General features: G+C 45.6%; 1 protein-coding gene across 1 annotated transcript in view; it reads right to left on the reverse strand.

Annotated features, from left to right (window-relative positions):
* Nucleotides 1-18,198, reverse strand: part of LOC143293346 (uncharacterized) — an 86,581-nt gene that overhangs the window by 18,000 nt on the left and 50,383 nt on the right. Inside the window, exons 11-16 of the mRNA XM_076604124.1 lie at nt 15,687-15,798; nt 13,049-13,100; nt 11,763-11,826; nt 6,620-6,773; nt 5,386-5,440; nt 2,990-3,095 (exon numbers count right to left, since the gene is read on the reverse strand). Of these exons, the coding sequence (XP_076460239.1) occupies nt 2,990-3,095; nt 5,386-5,440; nt 6,620-6,773; nt 11,763-11,826; nt 13,049-13,100; nt 15,687-15,798 (543 nt within the window). The remainder of the gene's footprint in view (nt 1-2,989; nt 3,096-5,385; nt 5,441-6,619; nt 6,774-11,762; nt 11,827-13,048; nt 13,101-15,686; nt 15,799-18,198) is intronic.

Consider the following 18,198-nt stretch of genomic DNA (forward strand, 5'->3'; position numbering starts at 1 on the left):
TCAGTACATGTACTGTTATGACTGCATTGGTATGTGTACACTACTATTACACTGTATCAGTACATGTACTGTTATGACTGCATTGGTATGTGTACACTGCTATTACACTGTATCAGTACATGTACACTGTTATGACTGTATAGGTATGTGTACACTGCTATTACACTGTATCAGTACATGTACTGTTATGACTGCATTGGTATGTGTACACTGCTATTACACTGTAACAGTACATGTACACTGTTATGACTGCATTGGTATGTGAACACTGCTATTACACTGTATCAGTACATGTACACTGTTATGACTGCACTGGTATGTGAACACTGCTAGTACACTGTATCAGTACATGTACACTGTTATGACTGCATTAGTATGTGAACACTGCTAGTACACTGTATCAGTACATGTACACTGTTATGACTATAGGTATGTGAACACTGCTATTCCACTGTATCAGTACATGTACACTGTTATGACTGTATAGGTATGTGAACACTGCTATTCCACTGTATCAGTACATGTACACTGTTATGACTGTATAGGTATGTGTACACTGCTATTCCACTTATCAGTACATGTACACTGTTATGACTGTATAAGTATGTGAACACTGCTATTCCACTTATCAGTACATGTACACTGTTATGACTGTATAGGTATGTGAACACTGCTATTCCACTGTATCAGTACATGTACACTGTTACAACTGCATAGGTATGTGTACACTGCTATTCCACTGTATCAGTACATGTACACTGTTATGACTGCATTGGTATGTGTACACTGCTATTACACTGTATCAGTACATGTACTGTTATGACTGCATTGGTATGTGTACACTGCTATTACACTGTATCAGTACATGTACACTGTTATGACTGCATTGGTATGTGAACACTGCTAGTACACTATCAGTACATGTACACTGTTATGACTGTATAGGTATGTGAACACTGCCATTCCACTGTATCAGTACATGTACACTGTTATGACACTGTATCAGTACATGTACACTGTCACTACACTACATCAGTATATGTACACCAATAGCAAAACATACTACACTGTATCAGTACACCTACTGTTATTACACTGTATCAGTACATGTACACTGTAATGATTGTACTGGTAGATGTACACTGATACCACATCGTTACTGCACTGTATCAGTACACCCACACTGTTATTACATTGTATTGGTACATCCCCACTGTCATTACACTGGATCAGTACATGTACAGTTATGACTGCATTGGTATGTGAACACTGCTAGTACACTGTATCAGTACATGTACACTGTTATGACTGCATTAGTATGTGAACACTGCTATTACACTGTATCAGTACATGTACACTGTTATGACTGAATAGGTATGGGAACACTGCTATTCCACTTATCAGTACATGTACACTGTTATGACTGCATTGGTATGTGTACACTACTATTACACTGTATCAGTACATGTACTGTTATGACTGCATTGGTATGTGTACACTGCTATTATACTGTATCAATACATGTACTGTTATGACTGCATTGGTATGTGTACACTGCTATTACACTGTATCAGTACATGTACACTGTTATGACTGCATTGGTATGGGAATACTGCTATTACACTGTATCAGTACATGTACACTGTTATGACTGTATAGGTATGTGAACACTGCTATTCCACTGTATCAGTATATGTACACTGTTATGACTGCATTGGTATGTGTACACTACTATTACACTGTATCAGTACATGTACACTGTTATGACTGCATTGGTATGTGAACACTGCTGTTACACTGTATCAGTACATGTACACTGTTATGACTGCATTGGTATGTGAACACTGCTAGTACACTGTATCAGTACATACACACTGTTATGACTGTATTGGTATGTGAACACTGCTAGTACACTGTATCAGTACATGTACACTGTTATGACTGTATAGGTATGTGTACACTGCTATTCCACTGTATCAGTACATGTACACTGTTATGACTGTATAGGTATGTGAACACTGCTATTCCACTGTATCAGTACATGTACACTGTTATGACTGTATAGGTATGTGAACACTGCTATTCCACTGTATCAGTACATGTACACTGTTATGATTGTATAGGTATGTGTACACTGCTATTCCACTGTATCAGTACATGTACACCTGACCCAGGCCTGGTCAGCATGTTTGTTTTTGTCAATCAGGCATCTTTCTTTTTTCTTCTAACTACTTTTTTCTGATACAGCAGATGTAGTGTAGCATGTATGGATCAGTGGGCACACGCTGACACCTCCCTCAAAGTGACAGTGACAGTGCCTCTGTCATCCTTACCTGACTTCACTGTGGACTGCCCTAACACCTGTCACCCCTACCTGAGGACTTCACTATGGACTGCCCTAACACCTGTCACCCCTACCTGAGACTTCACTATGGACTGCCCTAACACCTGTCACCCCTACCTGAGGACTTCACTATGGACTGCCCCAACACCTGTCACCCCTACCTGAGGACTTCACTGTGGACTGCCCCAACACCTGTCACCCCTACCTGAGGACTTCACTGTGGACTGCCCTAACACCTGTCACCCCTACCTGAGGACTTCACTATGGACTGCCCCAACACCTGTCACCCCTACCTGAGGACTTCACTGTGGACTGCCCCAACACCTGTCACCCCTACCTGAGGACTTCACTGTGGACTGCCCCAACACCTGTCACCCCTACCTGAGGACTTCACTGTGGACTGCCCCAACACCTGTCACCCCTACCTGAGGACTTCACTGTGGACTGCCCCAACACCTGTCACCCCTACCTGAGGACTTCACTGTGGACTGCCCCAACACCTGTCACCCCTACCTGAGGACTTCACTGTGGACTGCCCCAACACCTGTCACCCCTACCTGAGGACTTCACTGTGGACTGCCCCAACACCTGTCACCCCTACCTGAGGACTTCACTGTGGACTGACCCAACACCTGTCACCCCTACCTGAGGACTTCACTGTGGACTGTCCCAACACCTGACACATGTGTCGCACCTGATGACACAGCAAGACTTCTGTCACCTGCTGCAGTGCTGAACCCACCCTGTCTGTCTGCACACACATCACCTCATCCCTCATCCCTCATCACCGCTCACCACCATACATCACCACTCACCACCATACATCACCACACATTACATCACCGCACATCACATCACCACACATCACATCACTATACTTCACCACACATTACATCACTACTCACCAACATACAACACCACTCACCACCATACATCACACATCACATCACACACCACCACACATCACATCACCACACATTACATCACTACTCACCACCATACATCACACATCACATCGCACATCACACACCACCACACATCACATCACCACACATTACATCACTATACTTCACCACACATCACATCACACACCACCACACATCACATCACCACACATTACATCACTACTCACCACCATACATCACACAACACCACACATCACATCACCACACATTACATCACTACTCACCACCATACATCACCACACATCACCACAGATCACATCACTATGCTCCACATGTCACACATCACATAACTATGATCCACATCACATCACCACATCACTATGCTCCATACATCAGTCACTATGTGGTCTGTTCACATGTCACTGTGTATACATTCTGACATTCTGTGGAGTGATGGCCTAGAGGTAACGCTTCCGCCTAGGAAGCAAGAGAATCTGAGCGCGCTGGTTCAAATCACAGCTCAGTCGCAGATATTTTCTCTCCCTCCACAAGATCTTGAGTGGTTGTCTGGACGCTAGTCATTCGCATGCGATGATAAACCAACGTCCCGTGTGCAGCATGCACTTAGCGCACGTAAAAGAACCCACGGCAACAAAAGGGTTGTCCCTGGCAAAATCCACTTCGATTAGAAAAACAAATAAAACTGCAAGCAGGAAAATAACTAAAAAAAAATGGGTGGCACTCTCAGATACTGACAGTGTATGTTGATGCTGACAGACAGTGTATGTTGATGCTGACAGACAGTGTATGTTGATGCTGACTGACAGACAGTGTATGTTGATGCAGACAGACAGTGTATGTTGATGCTGACAGACAGACAGTGTATGTTGATGCTGACAGACAGTGTATGTTGATGCTGACAGACAGTGTATGCAGACAGACAGTGTATGTTGATGCTGACAGACAGTGTATGTTGACAGACAGTGTATGTTGATGCTGACAGACAGTGTATGCAGACAGACAGTGTATGTTGATGCTGACAGACAGTGTATGTTGATGCAGACAGACAGACAGTATGTTGATGCTGACAGACAGTGTATGTTGATGCTGACAGACAGCGTATGTTGATGCTGACAGACAGTGTATGTTGATGCAGACAGACAGACAGTATGTTGATGCAGACAGACAGACAGTATGTTGATGCTGACAGACAGTGTATGTTGATGCTGACAGTGTATGTTGATGCTGACAGACAGCGTATGTTGATGCAGACAGACAGACAGTATGTTGATGCAGACAGACAGTGTATGTTGATGCAGACAGACAGCGTATGTTGATGCAGACAGACAGCATATGTTGATGCAGACAGACAGACAGTATGTTGCTGCAGACAGACAGACAGTATGTTGATGCTGACAGACAGTGTATGTTGATGCTGACAGTGTATGTTGATGCTGACAGACAGCGTATGTTGATGCAGACAGACAGACAGTATGTTGATGCAGACAGACAGCGTATGTTGATGCAGACAGACAGCATATGTTGATGCAGACAGACAGTGTATGTTGATGCTGACAGACAGTGTATGTTGATGCTGACAGACAGCGTATGCTGATGCTGACAGACAGCGTATGCTGATGCAGACAGACAGCGTATGTTGATGCAGACAGACAGCATATGTTGATGCTGACAGACAGTGTATGTTGATGCTGACAGACAGCGTATGCTGATGCTGACAGACAGTGTATGTTGATGCTGACAGACAGCGTATGCTGATGCAGACAGACAGCGTATGTTGATGCAGACAGACAGCATATGTTGATGCTGACAGACAGACAGTGTATGTTGATGCAGACAGACAGCATATGTTGATGCTGACAGACAGACAGTGTATGTTGATGCAGACAGACAGACAGTATGTTGATGCAGACAGACAGCGTATGTTGATGCAGACAGACAGTGTATGTTGATGCAGACAGACAGACAGTATGTTGATGCAGACAGACAGTGTATGTTGATGCAGACAGACAGACAGTGTATGTTGATGCTGACAGACAGCGTATGTTGATGCTGACAGTGTATGATGCAGACAGTGTATGTTGATGCAGACAGACAGACAGTGGCCACCTATGTCACCTGCTCATTCAGTTCCTTCTTCTCACAAAGCCTCTTCAGCACCAACAGCACGTACCTGCACACACATGGACCATTCATCAGTTATACATCACAAGTACCTGCACACACACACATGGACCATTCATCAGTTATACATCACATGTACCTGCACACACACATGGACCATTCATCAGTTATACATCACAAGTACCTGCACACACACATGGACCATTCATCAGTTATACATCACATGTACCTGCACACACACATGGACCATTCATCAGTTATACATCACAAGTACCTGCACACACACACATGGACCATTCATCAGTTATACATCACATGTACTTGCACACACACATGGACCATTCATCAGTTATACATCACATGTACCTGCACACACACATGGACCATTCATCAGTTATACATCACAAGTACTTGCACACACACACACATGGACCACTCATCAGTTATACATCACATATACCTGCACACCCACATGGACCATTCATCAGTTATACATCACATCTACCTGCACACACATGTGGACCATTCATCACTTATACATCACATCTACCTGCACACACATGTGGACCATTCATCACTTATACATCACAACTGTCTGCACAGACATACCTGTCTGTGTCACTGTTGTCATGACAACCATTACCTGTCAGCATCACTGTTGTCATGACAACCATCACCTGTCAGTGTCAAATGTCATGATTATCATTACCTGTCAGTGTACTGTTGTCATGACAACCATTACCTATCAGTGTCACTGTTTTCATCATGATCATTACCTGTCAGGGTCACTGTTGTCATGACAACCATTACCTGTCAGTGTCACTGTTGTCACAACAACCATTACCTATCAATGTCATTGTTGTCATGACAACCATTACCTGTCACTGTCACTGTTGTCATAACAACCATTACCTGTCAGTGTCACAGTTGTCATGACAACCATTACCTGTTGGTGTCACTGTTGTCATGACAACCATTACCTGTCACTGTTGTCATAAAAACCCTTACCTGTCAGCGCCAAGGTGACCATTACCTGACAGTGTCAAGGTGAGCCTTACCTGTCAGTGTCAAGGTGACCTTACCTGTCAGTGTCAAAGTGACCCTTACCTGTTAGTGTCATGGTGACCTTACCTGTCAGTGTCAAGGTAACCCTTACCTGTCAGTGTCAAGATGACCCTACCTGTCAGTGTCAAGGTGACCTTTACCTGTTGTGTCATGGTGACCTTACCTGGCTACTTTCCATCCCACAGGGCAGTCACTGTAAGGAGAAGACTTCAGCCTGTCTATCACCATGGTAACAGTTTCTACAGTGATGGGCTCTCGGTGCAGTGTATGACATGCCAACTGCATGATGTCCGTCAGTGCGGGAGACATGTCGTTCACTGCACAGTCACATGACAATCACTGTTCATTGTGTGTGTGTGTGTGTGAGAGAGAGAGAGAGAGTAAGAGAGAGAGAAATGAACGAATGAATGAAATTCTATTTTAACCCCTACACTGCCATAATGATGAGATAACTTGTCAGCGAAATATTTTGACTTTTCCCTAGTTTGTATTCAGTTCACTGACAAAAACACTGGTAGCTTTACCTTGGGGAATCCGTCTGGATTCTATTGATAGCTAAAAACAACATCTATGTCATGAGGTAGTCCTTTATTTGAGTGATTTGTTTGGCGACTGTATTTTTACTCGCTTGTTGTTCGCTTAGCAAAATATCCAACATCCAGCTCATGGTATGCCATTGAGGTGCACTAAAACAACAAAAACTGCTTTCTTTAGCTGATGCTCCGAAAGAACTGAAACATCAACTCGAAGAAGAAGACAGTGATGAACTTTTATTGGATGATTCAACAGAATATAAAGGGAGCAATGAATAGACTGGCCAATATACAACAAACAGTGAGCGACGCTGGCTGTACACAGCAGATGACAGTGACACAACCAAAAGATTAGAAGTACAAGGTGGTGTGTCAAGGTGTGTGTGCCTGTGTCAAGGTGTGTGTGCCTGTGTCAAGGTGTGTGTGTGCATGTGTCAAGGTGTGTGTGCATGTGTCAAGGTATGTGCCTGTGTGAAGGTGTGTGTGTGTGCCTGTGTGAAGGTGTGTGTGTGTGCCTGTGTGAAGGTGTGTGGGCATGTGTCAAGGTGTGTGTGCCTGCCTGTGTCAAGGTGTGTGTGTGTGCCTGTGTGAAGGTGTGTGTGTGCCTGTGTCAAGGTGTGTGTGTGTGCCTGTGTTAAGGTGTGTGTGCCTGTGTGAAGGTGTGTGTGTGTGCCTGTGTGAAGGTGTGTGGGCATGTGTCAAAGTGTGTGTGCCTGCCTGTGTCAAGGTGTGTGTGTGTGCCTGTGTGAAGGTGTGTGTGTGCCTGTGTCAAGGTGTGTGTGTGCCTGTGTTAAGGTGTGTGTGCCTGTGTGAAGGTGTGTGTGTGTGCCTGTGTGAAGGTGTGTGTGTGTGTGCATGTGTGAAAGTGTGTGTGCCTGTGTGAAGGTGTGTGTGCCTGTGTGAAGGTGTGTGTGAAGGTGTGTGTGCCTGTGTGAAGGTGTGTGTGCCTGTGTGAAGGTGGTGTGTGAAGGTGTGTGTGCCTGTGTGAATGTGTGTGTGCCTGTGTGAAGATGGTGTGTGTGTACCTGTGTGAAGGTGGTGTGTGTGTGCCTGTGTGAAGGTGTGCGTGTGGGTGTGTGCCTGTGTGAAGGTGGTGTGTGTGTGCCTGTGTGAAGGTGTGTGTGCCTGTGTGAAGGTGTGTGTGTGCCTGTGTGAAGGTGGTGTGTGAAGGTGTGTGTACCTGTGTGAAGGTGTGCATGTATATGTGAAGGTGTGTGTGCCTGTGTGAAGGTGTGTGTATGCATGTGTGAAGGTGTGTGTGCCTGTGTGAACGTGGTGTGTGAAGGTGTGTGTGCCTGTGTGAAGGTGTGTGTGCCTGTGTGAAGGTGTGTGTACCTGTGTGAAGGTGTGCATGTATATGTGAAGGTGTGTGTGCCTGTGTGAAGGTGTGTGTATGCATGTGTGAAGGTGTGTGTGCCTGTGTGAAGGTGGTGTGTGAAGGTGTGTGTGCCTGTGTGAAGGTGTGTGTGCCTGTGTGAAGGTGGTGTGTGAAGGTGTGTGTGCCTTTGTGAAGGTGTGTGTGCCTTTGTGAAGGTGGTGTGTGAAGGTGTGTGTGCCTGTGTGAAGGTGTGTGTGTGAAGGTGTGTGTGCCTGTGTGAAGGTGTGCGTGCATGTGTGAAGGTGGTGTGTGAAGGTGTGTGTGCATGTGTGAAGGTGTGTGTGCCTGTGTGAAGGTGTGGTGTGTGTGTGTGCCTGTGTGAAGGTGTGTGTGCATGTGTGAAGGTGTGTGTGTATGTGTTAAGGTGGTGTGTGAAGGTGTGTGTGCCTGTGTGTGTGAAGATGTGTATGCAGTATGTGGGTGTGAAGATGTACATGCATTTGTGTGATGATGTGTGTGCATATGTGTGAATTGGTGTCTATCATAGAATAGAATATGTCTTTATTACCACGTGTACCAGGGTCACAAGGAATATTGGGGGGGATAGTACATAACAAGGTACGGACATAAATCGAAAATCATAGACAAACACAGATACAGTAGAAATTAGGATACATACAAGTGCATATCAGTATAAAAACTTGTGCATACTCACACATGCACGCACTGCACACACACACGCACACACACACACACACACACATGCACACACACACACACACAAACTCTCTCTCACACACGCACACACACGCACACACGTTTGAACAGAAGTTGCATATTACATGTGGATGGGGCTGATGACTAGATCTTCAGGAAGATGGTTGTTGATTGCACAATTCTATTTATCATACTATTTGTTCAAGAGAAAAAGCTATTGGTGAAGTGATTGGTTTTCGTCCTTATACTTCCTGTACCATCGACCAGAGGGGAGCATCTCGAAAATCCCAAAAGCTGGATGTGATTCATCCTGGGTGATTAATTTTGCTTTTTTGAGTAGCCGCTTATGATAAATGTCTTCTAGAGAAGGTAGATCAGCCCCGGTGATCTTGGTGGCAGTTTTTACGATTCTGTTCAGGGCTGCGACTTCTGCCTTGGAAATTTTTCTGTACCAAACAGTAGTAGCAAAGGTTAACACACTTTCAATGACTGCTCGGTAGAAATCAACCATGATTTCTTTTTTCATTCCAAACTTTTTGAGGCACCGAAGAAAGTACAGGCACTGTTGTGCTTTCTTAACAATTTTTTCCGTATTTTTCTCCCATTTCAAATCATTGGAAATGATCAGTCCGAGAAATTTAAATTCGCTGATGATCTCTATTTGCTTGTCTTTAATGACAAGTGGTAAGGGGTCAGATCTGGTCTCCTGAAATCTAGAATTAATTCTTCTGTTTTTGATACGTTGAGTTCTAAGTTGTTTTGATCACACCAGCTAACAAGTTCCAGTACTTCTTCCCTATATTTTGACATCACTGTTCGCAATCAGCCCTTCTAGAGTAGTATCATCAGGAAACTTGACCATGATGTTACATTCATTATGAGTTGCGCAGTCATGTGTGAATAGTGAGTACAACAGTGGATGCCTGAGGATATGGTAGAGACCTATGCTAATGGCATTTTCAACTGATCTGTTAGCTCTATAGGCGAACTGAAAGGGATCAAAAGATGGAGGAATGCAGGTTTTTAGGAATTGCAGAATCAAGCGTTCAAACATTTTCATTACGACTGATGTTAAGGCTACGGGACCATAATCATGTCACTAAAAATATATAAAATGGGAAAACCGCATGTGTTTTGTATTCTTTATTCATTTACCTTTCAGAAAATATATACTTTTATGGGTTTTTCTCCAATAACAAAGAGCACAGAATTTTTTTTTTAATCTTAGGCAGCGAAAGGGTTAAAGCAGTGTGACACCACACAAACTGAAGGGACATGTTAAATGTCAGTGAAGACACTACATAGCTGGACTGCACACTTCCTCAAAAGGCCTGGTGAGATGTTGTCAGGGCCAGCGGCTGTTCTCATTTTCAGATGACTGAAGTGGCGTCTGACTTCATTCTCTTGGACTGTGAAAGGGGGAGTGGGGGTGATTTTGGGTGCAATAACGTTGGAAGTAGACAATAGTTCGTCAGACCTGGAGTAGAATGTGTTGAGTTTGTCTGGAAGAGTTCTGTCAGTGCTGTCGACTGTCTGGTGGGTCATTTTATAATCAGTGATGTTCTGCAGTCCGGTCCATACATTCCTAGAGTTGTTTGCAGACAGGTTTTCTTCTATTTTTTTTTCCAATATAAAAACTTTGCCTTCTTAATGCATTTTTCAACACTTCTTTTTGCTATCATCAGTTTCATGAAAAGCTCTCTCTTTTTCCTTCAGTTTTTTACCTAACAGCCCCGTTACACCAAATTTGGTTGTTCATTTTGCTATTTTTGGATGGAATGCACACACTTTCACAGAATGAAATATAATCACACACTGTGTCGGTATCTTCATTTAAGTCCCCAGCAGAGTCCTTAAAAACATTCCAATCTGTACATTCGAGTGTGAAGATGTGTGTACATTATGTGTGTGTGAAGGTGTGTGTGCAATATGTGTGAAGATGTGTGTGTGCTGGCATATGTGTGTGAAGATGAGTGCACATTATGTGTGCAGATGTGTATACATTATGTGTGTATGAAAATGTGTGTGCATGTGTGTGTAAGGATGTGTGTGCAATGTGTGTGTGAAGATGTGTGTACAAGATGTGTGTGAAGATGTATTTGTGTGCATAATGTGTGTGTGATTATGTGTGTGCAGGCATGTGTGTGAAGATGTGTGTGTGCAGGCATGTGTGTGAAGACGTGCATACACTGTGTGTGCAGATGTGCGTACATTATGTGTGTATGAAAATATGTGTGCATGTGTGTGTAAAGATGTGTGTGCACAATGTGTGTGTGAAGATGTGTGTGAAGATGTGTGTGAAGATGTGTCCAAGATGTGTGTGAAGATGTGTGTGAAGATGTGTCCAAGATGTGTGTGAAGATGTGTCCAAGATGTGTCCAAGATGTGTGTGAAAATGTGTCCAAGATGTGTCCAAGATGTGTGTGAAGATGTGTGTGAAGATCAGGCCAAGATGTGTGTGAAGATGTGTCCAAGATGTGTGTGAAGATGTGTCCAAGATGTGTGTGAAGATGTGTGCGAAGATCAGGCCAAGATGTGTGTGAAGATGTGTCCAAGATGTGTGTGAAGATGTGTCCAAGATGTGTCCAAGATGTGTGTGAAGATGTGTCCAAGATGTGTGTGAAGATGTGTGTGAAGATCAGGCCAAGATGTGTGTGAAGATGTGTCCAAGATGTGTCCAAGATGTTCCAAGATGTGTGTGAAGATGTGTCCAAGATGTGTGCGCAATGTGTGGTTACCTATGGCTGATGACGTCAGACTGGCCAATGAATCCCAGTCTGCATTCACCGGATGGATGTGTACCTACACAAACAGACATGTGTCAGCAATGATCACACAGATGTGTACCTACACACTCAGACATGTGTCAGCAATGATCAGACAGATGTGTACCTACACACAGAGATGTGTCAGCAATGATCAGACAGATCTGTACCTACACACACACAGATGTGTCAGCAATGATCACACAGATGTGTACCTACACACACACAGATGTGTCAGCAATGATCACACAGATGTGTACCTACACACTCAGACATGTGTCAGCAATGATCACACAGATGTGTACCTACACACTCAGACATGTGTCAGCAATGATCAGACAAATGTGTACCTACACACACACAGATGTGTCAGCAATGATCAGACAGATGTGTACCTACACACACACAGATGTGTCAGCAATGATCACACAGATGTGTACCTACACACACAGAGATGTGTCAGCAATGATCACACAGATGTGTACCTACACACTCAGACATGTGTCAGCAATGATCAGATGTGTACCTACACACACAGAGATGTGTCAGCAATGATCAGACAGATGTGTACCTACACACACACAGATGTGTCAGCAATGATCACACAGATGTGTACCTACACACTCAGACATGTGTCAGCAATGATCAGATGTGTACCTACACACACAGATGTGTCAGCAATGATCAGACAGATGTGTACCTAAACACACAGAGATGTGTCAGCAATGATCAGATGTGTACCTACACACACAGATGTGTCAGCAATGATCAGACAGATGTGTACCTACACACACACAGATGTGTCAGCAATGATCAGATGTGTACCTACACACACAGATGTGTCAGCAATGATCACACAGATGTGTACCTACACACACACAGATGTGTCAGCAATGATCAGATGTGTACCTACACACACAGAGATGTGTCAGCAATGATCAGACAGATGTGTACCTACACACACAGATGTGTCAGCAATGATCAGACAGATGTGTACCTACACACACAGATGTGTCAGCAATGATCACACAGATGTGTACCTACACACACAGAGATGTGTCAGCAATGATCAGATGTGTACCTACACACACAGATGTGTCAGCAATGATCACACAGATGTGTACCTACACACACAGAGATGTGTCAGCAATGATAAGATGTGTACCTACACAACTAATCACTGCGTGGTGCCCTGAGGAACCAGTACCAAGAACTGGATTAACTCTGATCACCATGGACAAGACAAACTGACCACTTACCTTCACTGGGCATCGGAAGTCTTCATGCAGATGATTGAAGGCAAACAACGGCCTGCACACACACACACACACACACACACACACACATTGTATATGTGTTTGGTGGCAGTTTGCCTGTTTTATGAGGGTGTGTATGCAAAATGGGATGTGTTATAAATTGGTGTATGTTTACATGTTTTTGTGTACGAGTGTGAAATAGTAATGCTTATGTGCATTTCATTTTTGCATGATTCTTGTATGCAAGTAACTATATTTCCAGTACTTTTGTGTCTTTTTTTCTATGTATCTCCCCCACTTTTTCTTCTTCTTTTTTTTTTTCTTCTTTTTTTCCAGCTGATTTGATGTAAAAAAGCAGTCGTTACTTCTTCAGTTATCATCTTGAAATAAAAATGCTGACTTTGACTTTCACACACACACACACACACACACACACACACACACACACACACGCAGAGGATCAAACATCATCCATCTCTCCACTCCACAGACACATCAACACAAATACACTGATATACACATGGTGATGTCCTGACACAGACACACAGACATACACAGACAGACACACAGACAGACACACAGACATACACAGAGCCAGACAGAAAGACACACAGACATACACAGAGCCAGACAGACATAGACACAGACATACACAGAGCCAGACAGACATAGACACACAGACATACACAGAGCCAGACTGACATAGACACACAGACATACACAGAGCCAGACAGAAAGACACACAGACATACACAGAGCCAGACAGACATAGACACAGACATACACAGAGCCAGACAGAAAGACACACAGACATACACAGAGCCAGACTGACATAGACACAGATATACACAGAGCCATACACACAGACATACACAGAGCCAGACAGACACACAGAGCCAGACTGACACAGACACAGACACAAACAGAGCCAGACACACAGACATACACAGACAGACACACAGACATACACAGAGCCAGACACACAGACATACGCACAGCCAGACAAATAGACACACAGACATACACAGAGCCAGACTGACACAGACTGACATATACAGAGTCAGACTGACACAGACATACACAGAGCCAGACTGACACAGACAAAGACATACACAAAGCCAGACTGACACAGACACACACAGAGCCAGACTGACACAGAGCCAGACTGACACAGACACAGAGCATACACAGAGCCAGACAGACACAGACACAAAGACATACACAAAGCCAGACTGACACAGACACACACAGAGCCAGACTGACACAGACACAGAGCATACACAGAGCCAGACAGACACAGACACAAAGACATACACAGAGCCAGACTGACACAGACACACACAGAGCCAGACTGACACAGAGCCAGACTGACACAGACACACACAAAGCCAGACTGACACAGACACACAGACATACACAGAGCCAGACTGACACAGACACACAGACATACACAGAGCCAGACTGACACAGACACACACAGAGCCAGACTGACACAGACACACAGACATACACAGAGCCAGACTGACACAGACACACAGACATACACAGAGCCAGACTGACACAGACACACACAGAGCCAGACTGACACAGACATACACAGAGCCAGACTGACACAGACACACAGACATACACAGAGCCAGACTGACACAGACACACAGACATACACAGAGCCAGACTGACACAGGCACACAGACATACACAGAGCCAGACTGACACAGACACACACAGAGCCAGACTGACACAGACACACAGACATACACAGAGCCAGACTGACACAGGCACACAGACATACACAGAGCCAGACTGACACAGGCACACAGACATACACAGAGCCAGACTGACACAGGCACACAGACATACACAGAGCCAGACTGACACAGACACACAGACATACACAGAGCCAGACTGACACAGACACACAGACATACGCAGAGCCAGACTGACACAGGCACACAGACATACACAGAGCCAGACTGACACAGACACACACACACACAGCCAGACTGACACAGACACACAGACATACACAGAGCCAGACTGACACAGGCACACAGACATACACAGAGCCAGACTGACACAGACACACACAGAGCCAGACTGACACAGACACACAGACATACACAGAGCCAGACTGACACAGACACACAGACACACACAGAGCCAGACTGACACAGACATACACAGAGCCAGGCTGACACAGACACACAGACATACACAGAGCCAGACTGACACAGACACACAGACGCACAGAGAGCATACACAGAGCCAGACTGACACAGGCACACAGACATACACAGAGCCAGACTGACACAGACACACACAGAGCCAGACTGACACAGACACACACAGAGCCAGACTGACACAGACACACAGACATACACACAGACACACACAGAGCCAGACTGACACAGACACACATAGAGCCAGACTGACACAGACACAGACAGAGCCAGACTGACACAGACACACAGAGCCAGACTGACACAGACACACACAGAGCCAGACTGACACAGACACAGACACACACAGAGCCAGACTGACACAGACACACACAGAGCCAGACTGACACAGCCACACACAGAGCCAGATTGACACAGAGCCAGACTGACACAGACACACACAGAGCCAGACTGACACAGACCTGAAGAGAGCGACGACCAGAGCACCGTTGGGCGACAGGGCCAGACTGACACAGCCCCAGTCTCCATGGTCATGTTGGAACACTGTCTCCCCCACCCGCCTCACCCCCACCTCTGTAACATCAGTCACACCTGTTTCATCCCCACCTCTGTAACATCAGTCACACCTGTTTCATCCCCACCTCTGTAATATCAGTCACACCTGTTTCATCCCCACCTCTGTATCATCATTCACACCTGTTTCATCCCCACCTCTGTAACATACATCAGTCACACCTGCTTCACCCCCAACTCTGTAACATCAGTCACACCTGTTTCATCCCCACCTCTGTAATATCAGTCACACCTGTTTCATCCCCACCTCTGTTTCACACACCTCTGTAACATCAGTCACACCTGTTTCACACACCTCTGTAACATCAGTCACACCTGCTTCACCCTAACTCTGTAACATCAGTCACACCTGTTTCACACACCTCTATAACATCAGTCACACCTGTTTCACACACCTCTGTAACATCAGTCACACCTGTTTCACACACCTCTATAACATCAGTCACACCTGTTTCACACACCTCTGTAACATCAGTCACACCTGCTTCACCCTAACTCTGTAACATCAGTCACACCTGTCTCACTGCTCTGAAACACCAATCACACCTGTCTCACACACCTCTGTAGCATCAGTCACACCTGTTTCACACACCTCTGTAACATCTGTCACACCTGTTTCATACACCTCTGTAACATCAGTCACACCTGTTTCACACACCTCTGTAACATCAGTGACACCACCTGTGGTAGAAGAGTTGACAGTGACCCGTGGTTCCCTGTAGTGGAGGTGTTGAAAGTTACCTGCAGTTACCTATAGTGGAAGTGTGAACAGTTACCTGTGGTGGAGGTGTTGACAGTTACCTGTGGTTACCTGTGGTGGAGGTGTTGAGTTACCTGTAGTGGAGGTGTGGACAGTTACCTGTGGTTACCTGTGGTGGAAGTGTGAACAGTTACCTGTGGTGGTGGAAGTGTGAACAGTTACCTGTGGTGGAGGTGTTGACAGTGGATTGGTTGACAGTTACCTGTGGTGGAGGTGTTGACAGTGACCTGTGGTTACCTGTGGTGGAGGTGTGAACAGTTACCTGTGGTTACCTGTGGTGGAGGTGTGGACAGTGTGGAGGTGTGAACAGTTACCTGTGGTGGAGGTGTGAACAGTTACCTGTGGTTACCTGTGGTGGAGGTGTGGATAGTTACCTGTGGTGGAGGTGTGGACAGTTACCTGTGGTTACCTGTGGTGGAGGTGTGAACAGTTCCTGTGGTGGAGGTGTGAACAGTTACCTGTGGTGGAGGTGTGGACAGTTCCTGTGGTGGAGGTGTGAACAGTTACCTGTGGTGGAGGTGTGGACAGTTACCTGTGGTTACCTGTGGTGGAGGTGTGACCAGTTACCTGTGGGTGGAGGTGTGAACAGTTACCTGTGGTTACCTGTGGTGGAGGTGTGAACAGTTACCTGTGGTTACCTGTGGTAGAGGTGTGAACAGTTACCTGTGGTGGAGGTGTGAACAGTTCCTGTGGTGGAGGTGTGAACAGTTACCTGTGGTGGAGGTGTGAACAGTTCCTGTGGTGGAGGTGTGAACAGTTACCTGTGGTGGAGGTGTGGACAGTTACCTGTGGTTACCTGTGGTGGAGGTGTGGACAGTTACCTGTGGTTACCTGTGGTGGAGGTGTGGACAGTTACCTGTGGTGGAGGTGTCAACAGTTACCTGTGGTTACCTGTGGTGGAGGTGTGAACAGTTACCTGTGGCTACCTGTGGTGGAGGTGTGAACAGTTACCTGTGGTGGAGGTGTGAACAGTTACCTGTGGTGGAGGTGTGAACAGTTACCTGTGGTTACCTGTGGTGGAGGTGTGGACAGTTACCTGTGGTTATCTGTGGTGGAGGTGTGAACAGTTACCTGTGGTTACCTGTGGTGGAGGTGTGAACAGTTACCTGTGGCTACCTGTGGTGGAGGTGTGAACAGTTACCTGTGGTGGAGGTGTGAACAGTTACCTGTGGTTACCTGTGGTGGAGGTGTGAACAGTTACCTGTGGTGGAGGTGTGAACAGTTACCTGTGGTTACCTGTGGTGGAGGTGTGAACAGTTACCTGTGGTTACCTGTGGTGGAGGTGTGAACAGTGACCTGTGGTGGAGGTGTGGACAGTTACCTGTGGTGGAGGTGTGGACAGTTACCTGTGGTTACCTGTGGTGGAGGTGTGAACAGTTACCTGTGGTGGAGGTGTGGACAGTTACCTGTGGTTACCTGTGGTGGAGGTGTGGACAGTTACCAGTGGTTATCTGTGGTGGAGGTGTGAACAGTTACCTGTGGTGGAGGTGTGAACAGTTACCTGTGGTTACCTGTGGTGGAGGTGTGAACAGTTACCTGTGGTGGAGGTGTGGACAGTTACCTGTGGTTACTTGTGGTGGAGGTGTGAACAGTTACCTGTGGTGGAGGTGTGAACAGTTACCTGTGGTTACCTGTGGTGG

The sequence above is a fragment of the Babylonia areolata genome, chromosome 19, assembly GCF_041734735.1.
Source record: "Babylonia areolata isolate BAREFJ2019XMU chromosome 19, ASM4173473v1, whole genome shotgun sequence".
NCBI classification, from domain to species: Eukaryota; Metazoa; Mollusca; class Gastropoda; order Neogastropoda; family Buccinidae; genus Babylonia; species Babylonia areolata.